This window comes from Peromyscus californicus, unplaced genomic scaffold (assembly GCF_007827085.1).
Source record: "Peromyscus californicus insignis strain IS unplaced genomic scaffold, ASM782708v3 Scaffold_24__1_contigs__length_46423439, whole genome shotgun sequence".
NCBI classification, from domain to species: Eukaryota; Metazoa; Chordata; class Mammalia; order Rodentia; family Cricetidae; genus Peromyscus; species Peromyscus californicus.
The window spans coordinates 25,224,631-25,250,297 of record NW_026294535.1 but is presented as its reverse complement, the minus strand read 5'-3'; the positions used below and the strand labels follow the sequence as shown (position 1 = coordinate 25,250,297).

General features: G+C 36.8%; 1 protein-coding gene and 2 long non-coding RNA genes across 6 annotated transcripts in view; 2 read left to right on the top strand and 1 right to left on the bottom strand.

Annotated features, from left to right (window-relative positions):
- Otogl (otogelin like) overlaps window positions 1-18,839 on the top strand; it is a 150,632-nt gene extending 131,793 nt beyond the window's left edge. For all 3 annotated transcript variants that reach the window (XM_052753281.1, XM_052753282.1, XM_052753283.1), the window contains 7 exons: window positions 4,049-4,112; window positions 5,117-5,295; window positions 5,713-5,817; window positions 7,407-7,526; window positions 8,591-8,636; window positions 12,195-12,274; window positions 12,926-18,839. In XM_052753281.1, coding sequence (XP_052609241.1) covers window positions 4,049-4,112; window positions 5,117-5,295; window positions 5,713-5,817; window positions 7,407-7,526; window positions 8,591-8,636; window positions 12,195-12,274; window positions 12,926-13,126 — 795 coding nt within the window. In that variant the 3' untranslated portion in view covers window positions 13,127-18,839. The remainder of the gene's footprint in view (window positions 1-4,048; window positions 4,113-5,116; window positions 5,296-5,712; window positions 5,818-7,406; window positions 7,527-8,590; window positions 8,637-12,194; window positions 12,275-12,925) is intronic.
- LOC128119757 (uncharacterized) lies at window positions 86-20,398 on the bottom strand. 2 transcript variants are annotated; one of them, XR_008221663.1, is made up of 3 exons: window positions 19,662-20,398; window positions 18,851-19,001; window positions 86-244 (listed from the first exon to the last, which is right to left on the bottom strand). It is a non-coding gene; the product is annotated as an uncharacterized LOC128119757 (long non-coding RNA). The 2 variants fall into 2 exon arrangements; XR_008221664.1 differs by having other exon boundaries at window positions 18,851-18,971.
- Window positions 19,616-24,121, top strand: LOC128119758 (uncharacterized). The gene is made up of 3 exons (XR_008221665.1): window positions 19,616-19,723; window positions 21,413-21,531; window positions 22,517-24,121. It is a non-coding gene; the product is annotated as an uncharacterized LOC128119758 (long non-coding RNA).
- Window positions 24,122-25,667: the final 1,546 nt, after the last annotated feature.

Here is a 25,667-nt window from a genome sequence, read left to right as displayed (position 1 = left end):
TTCTCCCTTTATTGGCCTCTATTCAAAATTAATGTAATTGTCTGTGTTGTGTTATATCGAAGTAGATTAAAATAATGACATTACATCATGATAGTTTGTATTTTATTTAAGAAAGTAGCCTTGCAAGGTGTTGTATACCTTTAATCCCAGTGCTTATGAGGCAGAGGCAGGTGGATCTCTGTGAGTTTGAGGCCATCATGCTTACATTGAGAGTTCCAGGGCAATCAGGGTTCCACAGTAAGATCTGTAAAAAAAAAAAAGGTGATGCATAAAATATAATGCATTGTAATGTATAATTATTTAAGAGACAATTTAATCTACTAATATTATATTACTGAAGGTCCCAGTCCTTAAAATGAAGCAAAATATTGGAAAAAACATTATTTTAATTATTTAATTATTGAAAGGCATCTCAAATAATTCTTCCAGAAAGTGAGCTTCTAGTGCATACTTTACATAGGAGAAAGAGGTACAAATGTAACTGTTTGTCTTTTCTTGCATTACCTATGAGTATATAAAGAGAAAAATGTCAAGAGTTAATGTTTTAAGACAAAAAAGTTTACCACTAACTATTAACAGAGTGTGACTGGTGGGACTTTGTATGTCTTTTCATCAAATATCTTCGTTGGTTATATGCTATTAAGTTTAAAAAAGAAAATATATTCCTACCATCATTTATTAGAGCAGACATTGTCTTCCACAAAGACATTCTTATGTTTACATGTTTCTCTTTTTCTTATGTGTACTCCCAGCCCATTCAGACATCTGAAACCCAAGCTTTCTTGGGAAACAAGTGAGGAATAGCATCAAGTAATGGACTCCCTCTTTGCGTGTCGCTATTTTATTTTCAATATCACTTAATTTTACATTTGCTCAGGTGATGTTATCTATGGTTTACACAGAATGATGAAGATTTATAATAACTTTCGTAGTAGTTACTTTTCTCATAACCAAATGCCTGAAAAAAAAAAAGCATCTTAAGAAAAGATTTGGCCTCAAGGTCCAGGGGATATGGTCCACGATGTTGGGAAGGCTTCATAGCAGGAGAGAGAAGATCTGTTTACATTGTTGCTGCAGATGGGGAGCAGAGAGAGATGAACATTGGTGCTCAGCTGGTTTCCTCCCTTTTTCTTACTTATCTAGTCTGTGACACATTCCATGACATAGTACTGCTCTCATTAAGGGTGTGTCTTTCATCCTTAGTTAAACTGCACTAGCAATACCCTCATAGGCAAGCCCAGAGCCATGTCTCCTAAGTGATTTTTCAGGTCATGTTGACAATCAAGTTTAACTACCACAGATTTTGTAAAAAGTTTTCATCTGATTTGTGTGTGTGTGTATTTCAAGCACTTTCTCATAAAAGTAGGATCATGACATCTCTCATGTTCTTACTTAACATCAAATCTTCATGAACCTGATTTTTAGCTCATTTCATAAATAAGGAAGTTGAAGCTTATAAGGGTAAATGATTGATTGAGGTCAGGATTCAAAGGGTGTATGTGAATGTGAGTGTGAGCATGTGTGTACTGGATACCTGGCCTGTACTATGGTAGCCAGTGGAACATTTCAGATTAGATCTGGGGAATTCCAGTCATGATTAACTTCATCCAGAGCATCTCTGCTAGCCTAGAAGATACTTAATCATCATTTGTCTTAAGTGTAAACCAATTCTACAATGAGAATGACTTCATGTCCAATTTGAAAAAAGCTCGGTTATAACACATATTGAAAGGATAGGAGATATGAGAATGCCTATACACTGCTCGAGGTGATGTAAAATGGCGTACACACTTTCAATAACAGTGTAATAATTCACTAGGTTAGACAGTTACCACTTGGTCCAACAACCCACCCACAAGAAAGAAAATGAATGCCACACAGAAACTTGTTCTTGAATATCATACTAGCCAAAGAGTGAAAACAACCCAAGATGATTGAGTTTTCTCCTAACCTTAAAGGACCATGATGCTTATGCAGGAGCACACTGTCTTATTGGGTGTAATGTTAAGGACTGGTAAATAATAAAGATATATTCTGCTGGTGGAGTTGAGTCCTTAAGAGATAAAGCTGCAAATAAATGTGTGGGTATGGTCTGAAAAGACATAGAAAAAGGAATAAAAAATTGAAATTTGAGCTTTTGAGGAAATGCTGTGTGTGACTATGTCCTTGATTATTAAAAATGAAAACCTGTGGTAAGTAACCTGTACAGAAACACCAGGCAGATCCCTTATTTCATCTTTAGAATACCATTTGCACTGGTAGAATTGATTAATAGTTTTTAAAAAGTTCCATTAGAAAATATTATTGCCAATCTCCTTGCAATTGTCTTTAAAGTCATAAAAAAACAAATGAATTACCACATGAAATTACAAGTTATAGGGCACAAAAAATGTAACATAATATCTTGAAGGAAAATTAACTTTAAGATGGTGTTGTGAATTTATTAGAATAAATTCTTTATATGAAGAATCAAATTCATTTTTTTTTTTGTTTTTTTCGAGAGAGGGTTTTTCTGTGTATTTTTGTTGCCTGTCCTGGATCTCACTCTGTAGACCAGGCTGGCTTCAAACTCACAGAGAACCGCCTGGCTCTGCCTCCTGAGTGCTGGGATAAAAGGCGTGTGCCACCACTGCCTGGCTTCAAATTCATTTTATTAATGTGTGTTATGAAGATTAAAGGCATTGTGGAAAAGGAAATACTTACAAGAAAATAATTGAAAATTTAGGCCTGGTTCTATGATTGATTAGAGCAGTGGTTCTCAGCCTTTCTAATGCTGTGACTCTTTCATATAGGTCTCATGTTTTGGTGACCCTGGGCCATAAAATTATTTTTGTTGCTACTTCATGACTGTAATTTTGCTATTGTTATGAATCATAATGTAAATATCTGGTATTTCCAATGGTCTTAGTTGTGGTCTGTGAAGGGTTGTTGGACTCTTAGAGGCTTGCAACCTACAGGTTGAGAACCTATGTCTTAGAGAATGCTAAACCATTTCCATTAAGGTGAGGTTTGAGTCTCAGTCATGACAAAGGGTGACTAACAGCTGCAGGTTATACAGTACTCTTGGGGTGTTGCTTCAGTCTGACCTCTTTATACACGCTGGCCCATTTATTTCTTTCCATAATGCCAAGTGGCCAACAGTACCATTATATCTACTTTATAGATATGGGTAATGAGGCACAGATTGGTAAAGTAACATGCACTTGTTCATATAACTAGTAAAAAGGGAGCCAAGTTCCGCACATTGCAGTTCTGTTCCTGAATTGACTATTAGACACTGCCCTAGACTCACTGATTTACTCTATGTATATGCCCATAGTTGCCTTGCTGGAATGTAGACCCTGTAGATCTTAGAACTCTGGACTGCCTCCAGAGAGCAGATTAATACATTTCCAGGGCTGCAAGCTTCTTTTCCTCCAAATTGCCCTCTAGAACCTTAGAATCAAACAAATTTAGTAGGATTTTAGAGTTAGGACAAACCATAAATATCATCATGTCCACCTTCATTTATTTAATAGATAAAGAAACTGAAATATAAAGAGATTGAATTATCTATGCTGGGGAGATAGTTGAGTAGGTAAGTTCACTTCGCAAGAGTAAGGAAAAGAGTTAGGAAACACAGCACCTATGTACCTCACCTACGTTCCCTGCCCACAGAGATAGAAGATACCTATGGTGCAAACTGGCTACCTACACTAGCTAATTGATGAACTCTGAGCACAAGTGAGACACCTTACCTCAATGTATAAGATGGAGAGTGACCAAGGGAGACACCTGTTGTTCACTTGTTTCAACATACATGTTCATTCTCATCCACACACACACAAGACACACTTGTGCCTACACACATGAACACCTACTCCATACAAGCATTGAATAATCCACAATTACATTTTTATTGTGATTTTTTTCCTGAATGCTCAGCAAGCTGAAGCCTACTCACTAGAAGGTTTGTTAAGTATCTTAAGTGTCTAGCTCGGTGAAATTATTTATAAAGTGTATTTTGAAAATGATCATGATAAGTCACATGATACTTTCTTTCTAATAGGGAGAATTTCCCACGATAGATCAGAACTTTCAGAGTGACTGTGGATGTGTACAGTATCTTTGTGGTAAATGCTTTTTTAATACTTTTAAATAATAAATGCTTATTATTCGGATCTGTTGTTTAGTACTGATATATTTAAAAGCATTTTCTTTGAGAAATACTGTATTGTAATAAGCCCAATTGCCAGCACTCTAAGAAACAACTCTTATTTTTTCTTCATCATACCTTAAAATGTTCAGAGAAATTTGATAAGATAAAAAAATGAATATTTTACTAGAGAACTGGAATTTTTTCTATGTCACTTTAAAATATGCTATCAACATTTGATCTCAGCCAAAAGGCCAAGAAGTGGTAGATTTGGGGGAAAGGGGAGGTGGGGGGGGGAGACTAGGGAGAGATGAAGGAGGGGAAATTGTGGTCAGAATGAAATATATGGAGATGAATAAAAAAACCTATGCTATCTAAACTTGTGAACATGTTTTTGCTCATTGTTTTATAATCAGTATTACCATTTCAAAGCATGAAATACTATATTTTCATACTAAGATTTAGTGGGCTCACAGCATGTAGAATATTTCTTCAATGGCTTAAATTGCTTCAAAATTTTGTCTGAGCAAACAACGGCTGAACCTCAGATTTAGAGGCAAGGAGAGCTTCTGGGCTACATCCAGCCCTCTCCCAGCCTGCTCTAATATGCCATCGTACAGATAGAGTGGTGCATTACCCCAGCAGCACTAAGAATGGAATCATTTCTATTAACATAATGATCATTAAAGTCACAAAATGTTACAGAGTCCCACGAAGAAAAGCACTACTATTACTGAATTAGACTTTGCATCCATCTAGATCCACATTAACAGTGGTCATGGTCTGTGTCCTGGAGAAGGACCAGACATACCTTGCTCATACCTGAGACCTCATCCTTCTGGACGTTGCTATAAAATGCAACCTTTGGAGCATGTTAAGACAAGTGATTTTTACAGATTGATTTTATTATAAGTTCTATTGATTGGTAACTACAAAAGACAACATTGTGTGTGGTTTTTTATTGACTTTTTTTTTTTTTAGAAAAGGATGATGTGTGTGTGTTTCAAGAAGTATCAGTATTGAGTCCTGGACAATCCCTGACAAAGTATTTGGAAGGGGACTTTTGTTACTCGATAGACTGTCTGGAAGAAAAAGATAACAATACAGGCTTTCATACTTTGAATGCTACAATGGTGAATTGCTCAAAAGACTGCGATGTTGTAAGTATTCTTATAAGTTGCTCTGGTGGCCTAGTGAGCTTAAAATTAACAGCTAGAGAGTTTGAGCTTGCGAATACCCTATACACTTGAATAGCTCCTCAGCACTATTATTTTACGAGATGTCTATATAATGCAGATTTTCACTTTACAATGAATGACCATGAGCTTCAAGAGCTGTTATGGGGAGCTTTCTTGCTTGATTGACCTAAGATTGTTGCACCTGCTTGATGAATATTGCTGTAGACGTAGAGGTTAACACCTACTTCATTTGTAAGTTGGCTATACAAAGTAAATTATTCTTTGAAGCTACTCAGATGCAAGTTTAGAAATGCTAACAGAGAGAAAACCTTCAGAACTAACTCATCAACATGCTAGTACTGCTGCATGGCTAATACCCCGCCTGTTCATTGTATGCAGCACCAGATGTACACTCCATCCCCCAGTGATTATGATTGCTGTGGAACCTGTAAAAACGTATCCTGCAAATTTCAGATGGAAAATGGAACATCAGTTATATATGAGGTATAGATTTTTATTCCCCATTAAAAAATATCACCTGGATACCTCTGCACACACTGCACATTAATATATTTGTTATATTTTAAACTTTTTGATATTCTTTGATAATTTTATAAAAACTTGTTTAAATTGCTTCCTAAGGTAATTCTAACTTGGACTCTCACAATTTTCCAGATGTGAGAAATGAGTTCTAGGAAAGTCTGGTATCTAATCAATTATGGGGATAATAAAAAATTAGTATTTTTATGGAGCCATTAAATTTTTATTTTTGATATATTGGATATAAAATCAAATTTTCTAAATTTGAATATTATTTTTATTACCCCCCCAGTTCATGGAAGATCTGAAGCTATTTATAAACTGAGATAGGACCTCGAACAGTGGTTCTCATCCTTTCTAATGCAGTGACCATTTAATACAGTTCACCACACTCACGCTGTGGTGACCCCCAACCATATAATTATTTTTGTTGCTACTTCATAACTATAATTTTGCTACTGTTATGAATCACAATGTAAATATCTGATATGCAGGATATCTGATATATGGTCCCAAATGGGTCTCAACCCACAGGTTGAGAAGCCAGTGACCTAGGGCAAAGAAAGGGATTGAGTTCATCTAAATTTTTACTGGTCTACAAGGAACCTTCAAGAATTTGACTGTATTTTTCAGTTGTAGCTACAACACAACAAACATCAGGATGCAAATGTTTTCTTCTAAACCTGGCATTAAAGGAGCAGGAGGAAGAAAAATCCCAAGCAAAGATTGAGAGGGGTGTGGTTTGTTGTTCTGTCAGTAGTAAGGAATATCAGAGTGAGACCTTTGGCATTTTGTCATTAGAGAATCACTAGTAGAAAAAGATACCACTGTTTTTCCAGTTGCTGTATGTCCTATTAACCTCTCAGTTCCATTATGAAACCAAACACATACAAACATGTACTCTCTCTCTCTCTCTCTCTCTCTGATTTTTGAGATACAATTAGGGACATTTTCAAATGGAATTTTAATGTCCCAAGAAGGTCTCTGTTGTTGTTTGTTTCTACTCTTTTGGGGGACCTGCCACCCAGCTCCCAAATAAATCACACATGGAGGCTTATTCTTAATTATAAATTCCTGGCCTTAGCTTGGCTTAGTTGCTACCCAGTTTTATTTAACTTAAATTACTCCATCTACCTTTTGCCTATGGGATTTTCCCAGTCTCTTACTTCTGTAAACATTACTCTTACTCCGTGGCTTGTTTGGTAGCTTGGTGGCTGGTCCCTGGAGTCATCTTCTCTTTGTTCTCTCATTCCTTCTTCCCAGATTTCTCCTACTATTTATTCTCTGTGCCTGTCAGCCCGGCCTATCAGTTCTTCTACCTTGCTATTGACCATTCAGTTCTTTATTTGACCAATAGGTGTTTTAGACAGGCAAAGTAACACAGCTTCACAGAGTTAAACAAATGCAACATAAACAAAAGTAACACACCTTAAAATAATATTCTACAACACTCTGTCTTTTTGGACTTGATTAAATATTTAATTAATTTAAGGATCTAAGGAATTGACAGATATTAGCATGGATAGCAGTAACTTTCTTTTTTTTTTCCTTAGGAAGGGAGCACATGGCACTATAATTGCACCACATATGAATGTGTTAAGACTGATGAGGGAGCACTGATTCTAAACTACAGCATGGTCTGCCCTCCTTTTAATGAGACTGAATGCAAACTGGTTTGTACTTTGTTACATCTAAAGAAATTCTGCATTAGCTGTAATTTAGGAAGTACACATTAGTCTACTTTCCAAGGTCCTACAGACACTGTGGCTTATTTGCTATGGAGGATGTTTTCTTCGCATAAATAAAATCTCTGGTGTAGCTCTTTAGTTTGCCATTTTAAATTCAAATTGGACTTCCTAAGAATGGATAATTTGCTATGTCTAGGTTTTTACGTGTATATTCAAGGATAATTGAAAAATCCTTTGGTCAGCAAATCCAGGCTCCCTTCTAATGCAGATAAATGTGCTACTTAATTGAGTTTTACCTTTTTTTCCTTAGACAAACATATAGATTTATCGTGTCATTAATGCATCCTGATTTAGTGACATTTACCTTGCTTCTCCAATACAGGCCACTGGAGAACTTAGGCTTTTCCAGATTTTATAGTTTTGCTCTCTCTTCTCCCCACCCCCCGCAACCCCACACCATTTTCTCAGAGAAAAATCTATTAGGGGAAAAGATTCTTAAAGGGTTATGATTTTTATTTTAAAACAAACTCTTTCCAGTAGTATAGTCTCCTTGATTTTTCCTCTGAAGCTACCCTTTAATAGTGATGGCTAGAAAGCCATTGCATGTACTAAAGTTATATTTAAGTCTTGGAAAATGGGGTTTGTTTGAAAAATAAAGTATTTATTAAAGAAAAAAGTGTCCTCTTAATATTTTATGAAATTTAGAAATTCAATTCATCTAATTATTATAGTTTATTTTTTGGAGTTGAAAATGAATGACAACTAGTCAGAATAGCTTTCATTATTTTATTATCTTAAAAATATTTGGAGCATTGAAAAAGTATTCCTTAAGTAGCATATTTTAGTACTTTTTGTATTAAGGTAGAGACAATTCAGTTTTTAAGCAAAATATTGTTCCTAAGAAATTGTTATTAGGAATTGTTAACTTCTAATTGTTTCTCTATAAAGGCTTTGTGATGGCTGATAAAATATTGTGAGAGTTGGCTTTCAATTCCAGGTTAAGAGGGAATGGATAAACACTGTATCTTTTACCTTTTTTTCTTTTCTAGAATGAAGGAATTGTAAAGCTTTACAATGAAGGCTGTTGCAAGATCTGTAAGTGAGGATACAGTCCATGTCATCATAGAGTAGTTTTCGTGGCTCATATGGTTGCTGGGTTCTCTCAATGGTCTGTTCCCAAGATGTACTTTGTAAAGTCTGTCCTTTAAATGCTTTTGTGATGTGTGGTAGATATTCCTGTAACGCAACCTTTATATTGTGTGGTATATGTAAAAAGTTTTATCTGGATAGATTCTCATTTTATTTTTGGACATTTCTTTATTGTGGTATTTTCCAAAAATCATAGTCTGGATTTTTTCTTTAAAATTAGAATAATTGTATATGTATGGGTGTTTTACCTGCATGTATGTCTGTGTACCACATGCATGCAGTGCTTACAGAGGTAAATAGAGGGCATCAGATCCCCTGGAACTGGAGTTACAGAAGGTTGTGAGCCATCATGTGGGTGCCAGGTATCAAACCCCACGTCCTCTGGATGAGTAGCCAGTCATCTCAACAGTTAAGCCACCCCTTCAGCCTCTAGCCTAGGATTCTAATAGGTTTGAGTTTCAAGTTCACTATGTCCTACTTTGCTTGGAATATGCTCAACTACACAAACCTAGGAAGCTTATGATAAGAATGCTATTGAGACACCAATGTGGACATTCAGGAGATTATAGTATCTTCAGACCATTTGAACGAATCTGTAAGTCTGTACTTCTGGGAAATGCCAACAGGGAGTTATGTTTAAATCCTATATTTAGAAAATTTCATGGTAATTAGTTAACTACATGTAAGTAATGTATTTTATATTTGTTTTAATTACCAGTGTATTTTGTGATTTTGGATAATTTAAAGACAGAAATAGAATAGAGGACTATGCAGCCAACCATTTTTATTTTTTAAAATATGAATTTATATGAATGCAAAAGTAGGAATTTTAATGAAAGTTATATAAGTAGCAATTTAAAAATTATATAGAGATGCTCTGGGGGAAAAGAACATAGTATAATTTGGGATAGATTATTAAATAAAAGCTGAAATGTTTCTAAGTAAGATTTGTGAGTATCCTGAAGGACTGAATCCCATGAATACATAAAGATAGAATATATAAACATATATAATAATTTACACAAAAGTCCACTGCAATAAATTCTGGAAATATTCTGGTTTTCAGCTCAAAGAAGTTAAGTAATTTGACCAAATCAAATTTCCTGTAATTATTGATGATGGGCTAAAATTTAGTTCCATTGTGTATAAACACCCAATTAAGTCATAGATAAGTACCCTCCCCCCCAAAAAAGTGGAAAAGTTCAGCATTTTACAACTTCATGTCCATTTTATTGTGTGACTTTCTAGGTCTATTGAAACACAAACTCTCACAGAGCAGGTGGCTTAAACAGCAAAAGTGGACTGTTTTATAGATCTGGAGTTCCCAAACGTAGATGTTGGCAAGCTGCTTTCTAATGAGTTCACTGAGAGCATAACCTCTGTCCCTGCCTTATAGATGACTATCTCCAAACTTGTATTATGTTTCTGTGTGTGTGTGTGTGTGTGTGTGTGTGTGTGTGTGTGTGTGTGTGTGTGTGTAAATTTCTCTTTTTATAAGGGCCAGTCATATTGCATTATAATCTACATACTTAACTTATTCTCATCTGAGTGCCTCTGTAAAGGCCTTTTGACCAAACAAAAATCACATTCTATAGCTCTACTGAACATAGGAAGAGTTGAGGGACACAGTTCAAATAATAAGAACTATACTGACTGGACCTTAAAAAAAGAGTAGAGTGACATACATTTAAAATCTGACGAAACATCAAAGGAATTTTTTTCTGTTCATTGAAAATAAGCAATTTTTCATTCAGTAATTCTCTGAATCACATGTGAGCTAATGTTTATCGATTATCTACTGTATCAGGAACACAGGAATTAAATTTAGCTGTAGAACCTAAAGAGACTTATATTTATATATTCCTACTTTTCATTCCTTTGACAGCTTTGCAGTCTAGACTTTCCTTTAGATATGAGATAGAGGCACAGTCATCTTCAAAGTCAAAGCCATTGTAATCGGCCCCATAACATCATCCCACGATAATTAATAGACAAGTTAGTGTATTTCTTTTCTGAAGGCCAACAGGGGAATAATTGGGTGGCTAAACTGATGAATGACACACTAGTATTCCCCAGCCTGCTTAGACATGACCACAGCCAGTCCTTGGAGGAAGGTGTAGCTTCCTGAAATGATCAGGAAATCAAGCCTCAGAGAAGAAGATTCTATTAGGCAATAATGGGCATCGGCCCGTCGTAGTTCATCTCTGCCAACCTCTTTGAGTTGCAGAATAATAGCAAACTGCTTCAGTAGCCCTCATCCAGTGTGTAAGTAATGCTTTGACATTAGAGAAGGTTTATTACAGCCTTACATTCTGAATGACCAGGTTATGCTGTGGAGTTTGTAGAGTTTAGGTACTAGCACAGGTGCTGTGAAAAAACAATTTTACTACTAAGAAATCTGTGAGGAATACATAGGAAATACCTCTAGGAACAAAATATTCAACTAACCAACAATGAGTCATGTTATCCCATATATTAATTAAATTAGTTTTTCCTTGACAAGGGCAGTTTAATTTCAGCCACTTTTAGCTACCCATCTCTCCTCAAACCAGAGTAGCTTAGCTGTCCCTGTTGGAATTTCCTATCAGTGTGTGTTTTAACTAAGACTTTCATGTATAAGGTCATGTGAAAACTGATCATGTAATTCCCCTGTTCCATAAACAAGTATATTGAACAGAATGAGTCAATGAGTTGCCTCAAGTGGCAAAGCAAGTTCTCAGTTGCATATTGATGCATACTATTGTGTCGTGAATGATTATAAGGTGATTTTTATTTGAAATCGTAAAAGACCATTTCAGAGTCATAGGATAAAGTATGAACCATTCATGCTTTGCAAAAGGCTGACAAATAAGGTTTTATACTTATCATATTAATGAGTTGTTAGAAAATGTAGTTTTATATCCTGGTTTTATTTAAAAGTTGCTGCATGCCAATGAATTATTTACACACATTGCATTTTTATACAAATCATAAGTTAAATCTAAAAATTCATTATTCCATATATGTAATGTTTTGGCTAGTAAGAATAGTGATTATTCTAAGATAATAAGGTTAAAAAGTGAAAATAACTATGAATCTAGAAGACACAAGCTATATGGAAGGAGAAAATAGATATACATACAACATCTAAGAGTGGAGTTTGGAAAAAATTACTACTGAATATATGATTTAAATAAATATATCAAATTTCCAATCTAATTATATTCATGTTTTAAATTTAGAAAGCATTTTACATGGGTTTGTAATATTTATTTATTATTTTTATTTTTAATTGGGTAGGGGTATGAGTATGTTCATGTGAATGTGGTTCATGGAGGGGCCAGAAGTGTCAGGTACCCTGGGACTGGAGTCATAGAGAGCTGTGAGCCATCTGATGTGGGTGCTGGGAACTGAACTCCAGCCCTCTGGATTAGCAGCAAGGGCTCTTAATCAATGCAGTCATCTTCCCATTCCCTTACATGGGCTTTTTGATGAACAAATATATTCTTTTTTTTTTTTTTTCAGGCAAACGAGAAGAAAGAGTATGCCAGAAAGTGATCATTAAATCCATCATAAAGAAACAGGACTGTGTAAGCCAGAGCTCTGTAAGTGGAAAAATAACACTGGTTACATAAAGAACATTTGTGCTTCTGGAAATCTGTGGATCACTGACATGTGACAAACTAATATGCCAAGAAAATGTCAACATACAGTATTTAATTTTGAGAGTGTTCCTAACCTCTAATATTAAAATATCTGAAGAATCATAAATTATTCTTAGCATAATCAACAGTTCTCAATGCTGATTGCAATTTAGAGAGATAGACATGTAATCTACAAGTATTTAACTACATTTTGTCTTTAGCTGTGTAATTTTACTCAGGGAATGTGGTCCACATTATTGCTTTACTCCTTTTAGTATGTCCTACTCAATTCTAAGCTGTACTTCTACCACAACCTGGCACCAGCGACCATAGAATTTTAGGGCTGGGATTAAGTTATTCCATATTTCTATTTTTATGCTCGCACAATTCATTTTTTGAATTATGTAAGCATTGCTGTATTGAGCATGACTATGTAACAACCCTTTGATGTATGCATGAATCATGTTCTAATATAGTATTTCCACAATCTTTAAACATATAGAAGACTGGGGAATGAAATGGTAAAATAGTCTGACTCCTGGGAAGAATCCAATAATCACCAGTGTTGACTGAACTTGAAGATTTTTTTCTCCTCATTATCTGTCCTTGCAGATCAATGTTGCATCCTGTGATGGAAAATGCCCATCAGCGACCATATATAACATCAACGTTGAAAGTCACCTGAGGTTCTGCAAGTGCTGTCGTGAAAATGGAGTGCGAAACGTAACTGTGCCTCTGCACTGCTCAGGAAATGGCACAGAGGTTATGTACACACTCCAGGAACCTATAGACTGCACATGCCAGTGGAATTAGGCTCTTGCCTTTGAAGAACTCTATACAATAGTGTCATGGCAGGCAACATCGGCTCATCACTGTTATTTAGGCACATAACAGACTTACACGATATAAGAATAATGGTGTCCTTAACACTATTGGAATTTGACAACCTAACAGCTGGTACAAACTGTGTATAGTTTCAATGGAAAAAAAATCAATTTGTAGTTTTATTTCAGAGAATAAAATTATTCCAAGTTGTTAAGTTGGAATGCTGTTATATTTATAACTGCATTGTGGGGTGAATTTAAATATTCCTATAAAGTGGAAGACTTGTTGCAGAATTCCTTCTATTTCAGTCCCTAGTTCTCTTTCTTTTGTTTTGATTTTCAGTCTGCCATGGCTGTCTATATTGAGGCAGACTTTAATTTCTACTGCATACTCTGGCCAATGTGATCGGTTATAATTGGCTGATAGACAACCACAGAGAGTTGTGTGCTTAGACACAGAACATAGAACCACAGGTTGTTAGCTTAGTGAATACTTCAACAAATATTAGGAATGTTACTGCTAACCCCTCTCATTTTTCAGGCGTGACATTACCATAACACTTTTGTGACGTCTACAAATACATGTAGTAACAATGTGGTAAAGTTATGTAAACAATCTAGACTATTTTCTAAGTCTTTTTTATTCTGGTTTCATGCTCTTTTATTGTAAATGACACAGAAAGGTGAAAAAAAAGTCACAGAACCTTCCATTATTAAATAGTACTGGATAGGATTAAAAAGCTTACATCTAATATCCATTTAGAATGCCACATATGAAATAATAATTATTTAAATTAATAAGGAACAGGAAAATAACATCAGTCACTACACAGAGGAAGACCTGGAGCTATATTTTTTATACCATTAAAATTATTAACTATATTGTTACTATTTAACATTTAGTTCCTTTATTTATCACTGGGGGCTGTTTCTAAATATATCTGTACACTATGAAACCTGAGAGCTCTTTTTGCCATTAAAGCTGCTGCTATGTCAGTGAGGAGTGATAGAAAAATTATCTGAATGTATTCATAATGTTAGAACTGGAGGCTGTGAATCATTGACATTTGCAAATAATCTGATCTGAGATCTTTGCAAACTCCTGAATTCTTTGTGGCAGGGAGTGTATAATTATTTGAGTATGATTGTGAATACCAATGAAGTTCAATGTCAATAAAAGGACATTAAAATTGCGTTGAAAAGCTTAATAAGCTAGGGTTAGTTTGAGCTAAGTGACTTGTTTTCAGACATTAATGTTTCCATTTAAAAGTTATACTTTCAAGAAATACTGTAATTATGAAGTGTTTGGATTTCCAGGGTTGCTTAGAAATGGGTGAGTATTATCTGGAAAATCCCAACGTCTACTGTACATAAAAAAATGATTTACCTTGTTCGTTCTAATACCAGTATTTTTTTTAGATATAAACCTTTCTGCATCTATGACTATTAGCATAGAGATTGAAGTAAGTGATTTTGTTTAAATATATTAAAGTTTTACATAAAATGTCATGTATCTCAAGCAGAAGTAAGTAATATATGTTATCTATTATTTTCTTTTAAATTCCACTCTCTATTATTAAATATTAACTGATCTTTAAACCTATTTGTAGGGAGAAGAGAAATATTCTTCTGGTATTTTATAAACAACAAATAAAATAAATACATATTGAAGTTCTGTGATGTGTTTGGTGCTGTTCTAAACATACACAGTCTTTGCTTCTGTTCAACTTAAGGTTTAAAAAGAATGCAGTCTTCAACTAGTTATAAATATGAAGAAATCTAGGAGACCTGAAAGCTTATAGGAGTATAGTGTAAGATATCTTTCAAGTCAACAGAAAAGCAAAGATGGACTTTCAGTGATTGCTATTGGAACAGCTGAATCATCACTTGAACAAAAATTATTTGGGTTTATTTATTCACTGACATCAGAATACACTGAAAATAAATTCATAATTTCTATGTGAAATGAACCAATAGAAGTTCTAACAGAGAAATAGGGAAGAGATTAATTGTCAACTTGTCCAGGGGGAAAAATCGTTCTAAGTTTGACTCAATATACAGCAGCCTCCACACAAGGATTAATAAATTTAATAAGAAAATGACATGAGCAAAATCTGCATGACAATGAGAAATGTCAAAAGAACACTGAAACCAGAATGGTGGTGTTTCATGGACAGGGCTAACATTCCTGCATGCAAAAAGCTCCTGAAAAACCATAGGAGAATACACCTGACAAGAAATGTAGGCCATATGCAGATTGTTCAAAGAGAAAAAAAATAATACTGGTGGAGATTTAAAATCAATGCTGAAGTAGAATCACTTTCCCACCAAGCTGGAAAAAAGTAAGATTAATAATACTTTGTTTAAAAAAATGTGTGAAGGTAAGTCTCTTGTATTATTGCTGATGACTAAAAAATGTAGAAATCTTAAGGAAGACTTAGCAATATACATTGATATTAGAGGGGTGTTTTTGTTTGGTCATCCCATGAAGGAAATAGATCCTAGACAGTGCATCTGTATAAACACAAACTGGCAATTGCCCAAGGCTATCAATTTTTTATTAGAAAGCTTTGTAATCAAACCAACAAAAATTGAATAAATTTTGTAAATCAGTGATGGAACACTATGATGACTGTGGATGAAACAGAGAGAGATACAGTCATGTGAGTTGATCTCTAGAATTTAGTTGGGTTACAGGGATCTGAACTCAGGATTTTGTGTTTGTGTGGGAATCACTGTACTCACTGAACCATTTCTTCAGATGAAGGCAGCCTTTATGTTTCATTTTCTAATTTTCACCACCATCTATTAATTTAAATATTATTTATGAAATCCAGTATGATAATGCAATACATGGGACAAAGTGGTATAACGATAAAGTCAAGGCCATTTTATCTTCTCAAGCGTTAGTCATTTCTTCCTGTTGGGAACCTTTGGACTGTACTAATTACTTTGCAATATAGTACCAGCTCTTATAAAGTATTGTTACCCTGCTGTGCTGTAGAGCACCAGGGCACCCCCCCATTTAGCTGTATTGGGGTGCTTGTTTCCTAATCTCCCCATCATCTTTCCTCACTGCTCCTAGCATCACTGTTTCCCCCCATCTTCTTCCATGAGGTCCGTGTTTTTGCTTCCATAGATGATTGACGGTGCCCGATACTGGCCTCTTCTGCCTAGTTTATTTAATTTGCTATGATGAAAACTTCCGACAAGGCCTATAAAGGGAAGAGAGAAAGTGCCGTGCTAAATGTACAGCAAGATCTAACTTGGATCGTCTGAAGTACAGTGGTAGGTTGAGGCCCGAGGCTGAGTCAGGAATCAAGTGACCAGATGTTTCTACACAACATGCACCACGTACCAAAGACCTGTGGTGAGAAAGGAGCATGCCTGGGAATCTAACATTCTTTTTGTGCATTTGAGGATTTCAGTGGTATAAGAAGTGGCTGGTTAAGTAGGCTGGGAGGCCAAATAATTAGGGATTGGAAAAATACAACACCTGTAGGTTAGATGGAAAATGGTAGAGGGCACATGGAGAAAGCTGTATATGATATGTTTTGGAGGCAAAGTTTAAAGGACTTGGTAATCACTATGGTGCCAGCATAGTTGGGAGAATTCCTCTGCAATTGAGGATTGGGTTGGTGGGTGGATGGTGGGAATTTGTTGGGCAGGTAGGGAAAAAGGTTTAGAATTCTGTTTCCATCCTGCTGTCTGGTCTATGAAACAACTGAGTAAAATTATTAGTTTCTACCCATTTCCATTGGTCTAGTGGCAAGAAGAGAGAGTCCTGTCAGGAGTTATTAAGCAAGAAACTGCATAAAAGTATGATATTGAAGTTAGTGAGGGCAAGAGTATAGAGAAAGGAAAACAGAACCCACAATTAAGTAAAAAGATCTCTTCCACTTAGAGGTCATGCAAAAAGAGCTAAGGTAGGAGGCTGAGAAAGAAGAGGGAGAGGCTAATGTAAAGCTTGGAGTGGTAATGGGGAGGTCACAGAAATCCAGAGAATGCAAGAGACTGGAGTAATCTGTTAAGGGCTAATGGGAAAACCAATTTATAGAGGCAGAGCTCGCCATTATTATTATTATTATTATTATTATTATTATTATTATTATTATTATTATAAGCCATGTTGAAGATACAAAAAAGTGATTGACAGGCAGTGAATTTTCAATGTGCTCATCACACTGCTCTCACTGCTCGCACATCACACTCATCCTTCTACACCTGGCAGCATTGGGTACTCTTGGACCTCGGTGCTTGCTTTTCTACCCTGCTGCCGAGGAACCAGGCAAGCGGTGCCCAGGCAACTCTGGCTTCCCCACTGCTTATGGAACCCCTCAGAGCACAGCCTGTGAATGGCCCAGAGCCCTAGGTGAAGCAGTCTGACAAAGAGGGGGGGGATTCACTTCCTGTGAGATGAACCTGTGAGTGACAGGTGGAGAACCAGCAGGAAATCCTGCTTCTCCCAACTGTGCTCTCTCCTAAGGTGCCTGGCTTCCACTTGACCTTTGGATGTCTTCCAAGCTTCCTGGAGGGTGTGCCTTGCTATCTAGCAATGACTTGTGCTTAATCTATGCCTCACCTTACTTCTCTCAAACCAATTCCTTCTAGAGTCTTCCCTTCAGTATATACACGTACATTTTGTGTAAATATTTCCCGATTAGCTAGGGAATATGAGAAGATACAATTTTTAGCATATTAAATCAATAAAGATTTTTAGCCATTTCCAATGCCATTTTGAGAAGAGTGAGAATCAAATTCTCACATACTGTTTGTGGTTTGTTTTTTTTTTGCTCAGCCCTAGCTTATGCTTGTGTTACTAGCCATCTCTTATAACTTATTTTAACCTGTTTCTTTTAAGCTATGTTTTTGTCTCAGGGCTTTTTACCTTCCTTTCATTTTGTATGTCTTACTCTCACTGTTTTCTCTGTGTCTGTGTCTGTTTGTCTGTCAGCTGCCTGGTTGATTGATGCCGGTCATGGCTGGCTCCCTCTTTTTCTCCCTAGTTCTCTCCTGCCCAGCCCCGCCTATTCCTCTACTATTCCCCGCCTATTCCTCTAGCTATTGACTGTTCAGCTTTTTATTCGACCAATCAGGTGCCTTAGGCAGGCAAAGCAACACATCTTTACATCATTAGACAAATGAAGCATAAGCAAATGTAACACATCTTTGCCTAGTTAAAGTAATAGTCCACAACATAGAACCCTCCATCCACCTGGGAATTAAGCAACCTGAGTAGAGTTCGTTAATATAGTTACCCGATTTCAGATGATTTTCCCATCTTAGAGCTCCTAATCTGGGTATAGGCACAAACATATAAACAGTAAGTATTTATACTACAGCAGAACAGTGTTCTAGAAAACAGAAGTTCAGATGTTGGTGGTTTGTTACTTTCAGTGAGTGATATGTCAGGGCTCCGTGAAAGAGAGAGAAAAAAGAAGCCGAACAGTGGATGTGGTGAGGGGGCATTGTAGATCACAGATGGGCTTCTCAGTAAGCACTCTACACACAGATCACTTGCTTATTTCAAAAACATAATTCTGGGTAACCCAAAGAAACTTGTGGAATCCAAAAGGAGACAAGATCCAGATATTAATTTTTTTAGAAGTAACCAGAGAGGATAGATCACAAATGTACTTTGGAGAGACAATTCTGAGTTGTCCGTGGGAGTCATCCAGCTGGACAAATACCTCTCCTGAAGCAATCCACACACCTTTGAATCATTGGAGAGAAATGAAATCCTAAGCAGGTTGATTAGGGATCTTGAATATGGCTGAAATCATGAAGATGAATGAGTAGCCCGGATGTCACGGTGAATCAAGTACCTGTTTAAGCTGCAAGGTCAGAAACTTCGGTGAAGCGGACTAAAAAGATGGAAAACAAACAAAAGCCTCACATAAACAAAAACAAAACAAAGTTGAGGAAGTCGGGGCAGGTGACTGAAGAAGATGATGAAATTAAGATGTATAGGCATGCCATTTGTCAAGCATGTTAAAAAAGACTATGGGTCCATACTGTTAGGTCCCAAACCCCAAGTGGTAATGCTGCTCACAATATTGTAGATAGCACTCTGAGCTTATCTCAGGCTGGACTCTGATCGGATAAACTTTACCCGGCATTCCTAAGAAACCTTGTAAAGTAGGTTTCTGTTTGCCAGGGAAAGCCATTACTTTCTTATCTGCCCTACACCCCTAACCTCTGCAAAAGGCATTTAGTTCTCTATCAACTCCAACAGGCTTGCAACAGATCAAAGGCCCACACTGCTTTCCAGGCTCTTCCAGCTCACTCCCCTCCCTCCCGGGCAACATAACCCCTTACAACTGCCAAGAATTTCTCACCATTCTTGCTCGAGAGCTAACTATGGCATTGGTGAATTCCCCCTGAATAAACCTTTCTTTTTACCCATGGGGCGGTCTAATTTGGTGGTTTCACTGCGCCCTTGCTTACACATACAAAGTCACCTGTATAAATTGAACCCCAAGCTAAGGCTTGTTTATAGCCACGGTGGTGTTTCTTTCTCCCACCTTTCATGAGATGCCAGATTCTCACTTGCGTTGTCCTTCATCGCCTCCGCTTCCCTCGCCCTGTAAGTACTGAGCACAATTCTCCACTGATGTTTGAGGACTGGGCCTCCCACTCTTCCGCCTCTGCCTCTTCAGTTTCGCGTCTCCATGGAGACCTTTCACTCAATCCAACCCCGGGAGACAGCGTTGTGGGCGGGAAAAGCAGCAGAAAACAGCCCGGGAAGAGGCAGAGCTCTGAGGGCAGGAGGAAGGAGACTAGTGGGACCTGGACTGTGCTCTGTGTTTCCTGGGGTCCTCCCCCGCGCAGGGTCGGGATCTGGGCAGGCTTCGGAGGCTTCCAGGCACCTGCAGGCATCCCAGCCCTGCAAGCCCCGCGCTTTGACTAGCTAACCCTAAGCTCTTTTCCTTCCTGCATGCCGGGTGCCTTTCCGCCTAGGAATTTAAGCAATTTAGAAAACAGAGCGCACGTCTTTAGCATTCTAATTTACATGTAGACTTGGGGACGGGTACCCAGTGACCAGAACGCTTTCATCAGTTGGCCACTAAAATGAGCTGTGTGAAAGCTTTGTGGTTTTGTGGCAGGATCTGAAAGTCTGATGGTTGGTGATTTCTTTTTAACTGGCCTGAATTTGCTCTAAGGCAAACACCTGCTCCTTAGGAACCAAGGAGGATTTTGTAGGAAGAAACTTGCTTTTTGGTGACCATTTGAATGGATTCTGGGGACCTGTTTCTAATCAAATGGCATTTGCAGTTTTAGAAATATATATATATATATATATATATATATATATATATATATATATATGTAAAGCGTAGACATACTCTTTCTATATTGTTTTCTTTCTTGTTTTGAATTTTGTTTGCTCCCTCCCTACCCCCTTCCCTTTCTTTATTGAGTCTTATACACAGGGTCTTATTCCATAGCTGATAGCTCAGGTGGGCATTTTTTTTTTTTTAAGTCTAACACAAGAGTTGGATTCCTAAAGGCTGCCTCACGAGCTTTTAGGTGAAAATGTTTTAAAAGTAAATTGAGTTGAAGCTACCCTCGCTTGTTTTTCTACTTAAATTCCAACTTTATCAACAGCATTTGAAATATTTTTCATAATGATGGTGTCATTTTAAAATGTGAAGGATTACTTCCAATGCAGCAGCAGTATGTGGGTGTTCTAATTGTTCTTCTATTGAGGTTAAATAGTTTTGCACAATGAGATGTAATTTTGTGTAATTGTCTGGTAATTCATTTTATTTCTAACATTTTCTTCATATTCAATTAAAGCGATTTCTAGGACCAAATTATTTTCCTATGTATTGGAAAGTACTGAAGCTTCCAATTTTATTAGATGGTGGGTATTTTGTACCATGTACTCATTAATGCCTTCACATTCACCTGGATGAGCAATCAATCTAAATTGAAAAGACAGAATATTGAAGTCACACACACACACACACACACACACACACACACACACACGCACGCACGCTAAAGAATGTCAAATACTTTAGTTTTTAAGCTAAAAATATGCATCTTTGATTGAACTGAACACACTTTACTTTCCAGGTGGAAAAAAATCAATTATTCTACTGCTCCAGTTACACTGTGTTAAGATGAGACATCTTTCTGTGTGGCCCTTTGACAGTAATTAACAGTCAAGATGCAGTTGCCTTGAGTCTGTCACTTTGGAAAATGAGGGATGCATTAAAGGGAAATCATAATATCAGATTCAACTCATAAGAACATTTTCCTTTTTTAGGTGTTGCATCTATACCCATATGGAAATAGCACCTGTTTTCATCCCTAACAAATATGAGAATGGCCAGCAGGGAAGAGATCAGAGTTTAGTGAAGGGCCTGATAGATGAAGTATTTCAAGGTTGGTTTCTCCATTGTGATCAACACAGGTCTGTGGAGAGTTAATACAGCAATGCTGTGGTTCCTCAAGTCTTTGATGCTCAAGTTCCTTATTGAAAATGACATGGTATTTGCATATAACCCATGTGTATCCTGTTACATACTTTGACTCATGTCTAGACCATTTAGAATATCCCATACAATATGAATGCTACACAATCATTGCTGTACTCCATTGCTTAAGAAACAATGGAACTTTTCATAAGTATTTTTGATCTGAGGTTTGCTGGGTCCACAAATATGGAACCCAGAGGTCCAGAGGGCTGACTGAGTGTCAATCTTTTCAAACATATTTTTTTTTATTTTTGTAATTTAATGAAAATAAGTCATGTTGGATTCTCTAGTTTAATTGGACATTTTCATGATGTGTAAATAAACCAAAGACCTAAAATGACTCAAAGTCAACCATTCTTCTGCACCCAAATGTCACACTATATGACTCATCTGTGGAAGATACACTGTTGCTCTCGTAGATATTGAAAGTAGAATGGTGGTGAGCAAAGGCTGGGGAGAGTAGGAAGGAGGAAGAGATGGGGAAAGATTTACCAATGGGTACCAAGTTGCAACCTAGTAGGTGTAATCTAGTGTTCTGCCTTATAGGGAAGTGTCCACAGACAATTGTTATGCACTGCATTCTCAAAAAAGGTAGGACACAGGACTTTGAATATTTTCACCCAAGTGAAGTTATACATGTGTGAGGCAGACATGTTTAACGTGATTGTGTAAGGTATATATATGCAATGACATATAGATATGTATAATTCTTGTATCTTTATGTATCAATCAAAATATAAATTCAAAGAAAACAACAACTAGCCAGTTATACTCCTCTACTTTGTAAAGGATAAAGAATTACTACCTGGCATATTTTAATGGTAGCTCATGAGTTGTAATCAATAATGTAAAATCTCTCTTTTCTCCCTCATTCTTCTACTAACTATAAGCAGTACAAAAGGACTGTCTCCAGAACTCCTAACATGGAGAGTTGAAGCATCAGTGAAGTACCATCATGAACGGATGCGTTTATCTCCTCCAAACTAGCTGGTGTCTCCAGTCTTTCTGGATGCACAGCACGAAAACCAAAAATCAAGCAGTTATTCCAACTTTTCCTAGAAGGTGAAAGCTTGTGAAACCAGAAGACCAAGAATGGAATTCTTTGCAAGATTACCTAGTACTCTGAAATAAAACGAAAGCGGAAGCATTTAAAAATGAAAGAAAAATAAATCTAAAGTTGGGTTTCCTTTAGAAAGAAAAACATCTGTGTCTTCTTCTAATGGTGTTATAATTGCACACTAATTCTGCACAAGTAATTCTAGCAGCTACTTTACAACTGTTTTAATTGGTGACAATTCATTTCCTACTTGATTAATAAAAACATTAACATTTTTATTGGCTTGGGAGATGTATGAGGAAAATACACAGAAAACCAGGAGGTTTGCACCGTTAAGCCTCTAAGTATGTTAATAAGGGTAATTGTATGACATTATATTGCTGAGCTGTTCTTTAACATGATGTGTTTTGGTAGGTTCATGTTCACAAGGAAAAATAGCTGTCACAAAATTGCTGGTGTGAGTAAGTCATGAAAGATAGACCAGCGACACTATAGCACCCTCAAGTCTATCTCATCTTGTAGACATTTAAAAAGGAAAAAAAATGGAGAGGAGAGTAAATTCATATTTTCACATCTTAGGTCAAATAATCAAGTAATACTATGAACTGGTCTCAATGATGTGAAGGTCAGTAAATGTAAACAGCTATTGTAATAAATGAAACTTTTGTCTATGTTCATTCATTCATTCATTCATTCATCCATTGTCATTTAGTCCTGACTTCATTAATTCAACAAACATTTTTTATTTCATATAGTAGGCATAGCTTCTATATCTGCAGAATTTTCCAGTCAGCCCCTTTCATAGGCATCAGGTTCTCGGGCTAATTATGTTTTAATCGTGGTCTTCCCCTGATGGGTCCAGAAATCACATGGGTGAGATCATCTCATCCAACTCATAACTTACAACCTTATCCAAATCAAACCGTTATTAACTCACTTTCCTCCTATGAGATTCAGACATACATGTCTTAATTAGTGGTTGGGTTTTTCCACAGATATCTCTACATGGTCAAGTTGAGTGTGTAATGTCCCTCCCCTCAAACCTGTTCCACTTCCTGTGATTGTCACCTTGTCTACAAATATAATAATATGACCCAGTGTGGCCATTTATTCTTTTTCATCCTTTTCACTCCATACATGTAATGCTATGATGCTATTGTTACTAAAAGACACAGAAAGATCTGGAGGTTTTGTTTAGCACTAGTGAAATGAGTCTTGTGTGTGGTGACATTTTCTCCAGTTTTCCTAAGAGTGTGGAATGTCTCAAAAACTTTCATTCTGGTCTGTCTGTGATTTGCCCCAACCCCTGGCACAATCACCGAAGTCAGTTGGTCCTCTTCGTCATGATCCTTCTAACGTTTTCTGGCACTCTGTTTTCCGTCAAAGGATCACCTGGGTGTAACAGGAAGAAGAATATTAAGTTGCCCTGAGAAACTTGTTGTGGTTGTCACAGGTGAGCATGGGTGGGTGAGCATGGGTGGGTGAGCATGGGTGGGTGAGCATGGGTGGGTGAGCATGGGTGGGTGAGCATGGGTGGGTGAACCTGGGTGGGTGAGCATGGGTGGGTGAGCATGGGTGGGTGAACCTGGGTGGGTGAGCATGGGTGGGTGAGCATGGGTGGGTAAGCATGGATGGGGAGTGTCCATTTCCTTTTAAAAAGTGTTGACTGCATATTTAAAAATATTAATTTTTGAAGCTTATGCTAGTTATTCATGGGTATTAATTCTCAGGGTTGAATATAGATTTGATGATTGAATCACAATTATAGGTATGGATTCTAAATCCTAATCCATTTAGACCATTTAAACTCTTTTACACTAATCTACACTTTTTCCTCCTAAAGCTTCTAGAGCGATCTATTTTATATTAACCTTGACTGTAAAATAAGTTTATCACAAAATTTCCATAAGGAAAACAAATGCTGTGAATATTACTTCACTCAGATCCCTATAGCAATATTAGATTTGAAGAACAAGTTGCCACCTTTTAATCAGTTCTATTTAATTTCTCATGCAATGTGGTGAGTTGAACTCTAGGGGGCAGTCTCATCATAGGAGTTTCAGAAAATTCCCTTCCAGTCCACCACATGGTAATTTTTGAGTCCTTGTGTAGACCACAATTACTAATCTATTGTGTGATTAATCTTTATATTTATAGCATTTAATATATCACTGTATTTATAGAATATAAGACATTAGTTTTCAGAAACAATGCATCATTAAGCACATATCCTGAGTGTGGTGTGCATTTGTGTATCCATATTGAACATGCTCTATGTAGTTACTTTATTAATAACAGAATTTCACCATCTAAAATGTATACACTCTTCAGCTGAGATAGGATGAGTCAAAACCCTGTCTGTGTGCATCCATACTGCACATCCTACATTCACTGGGGATATTTGATGTTCTTTGAAAATAACAGAAGGTTCAGTTTAATGTTTATCCAAAACAAAAGCACATGTTGCATGTACCAAATACTGCAGAAAATATTTTTCTAACTGGGTACTAGGTACCAGGTGTTTTCTCTTCTTGGGACTTAGACAAAGCACCCTCCAGTTACCAAAGGCTTGGTTAGAACCCTTACATTTTCGGAAGGTGCTTTCTCTCCAACTGGCAGGTGCACTGGGGGAAATATTCCCTGCTGTGTAATGGTTTGATTAACTCTGGAACAAGAGAAAGGTGCAGATGGTCCTGTGTGTTTGATTTTTGGGTCATTTGCTGTGTGTAGTGACTGTAACCTTATATATTGGCATGTGTTCAAGATTTTGGAGTCCATATACTGTTTTCTTCTCTTAAAGTTGAGAAAATAAGATTTTTCATTTATCATTCACTCAGCTGGCTGTTTTTCAGTATCAAGAACTGTGATAGGCATTAGAGATGGGGAGATGAGAGAGAACAATCTTCAATGACACAGCAATTACACGTAGTGCTAACAGGGCGTGGTAATCACTGTCACACAGGTTTCACCCTGGATACTCTGGGAGC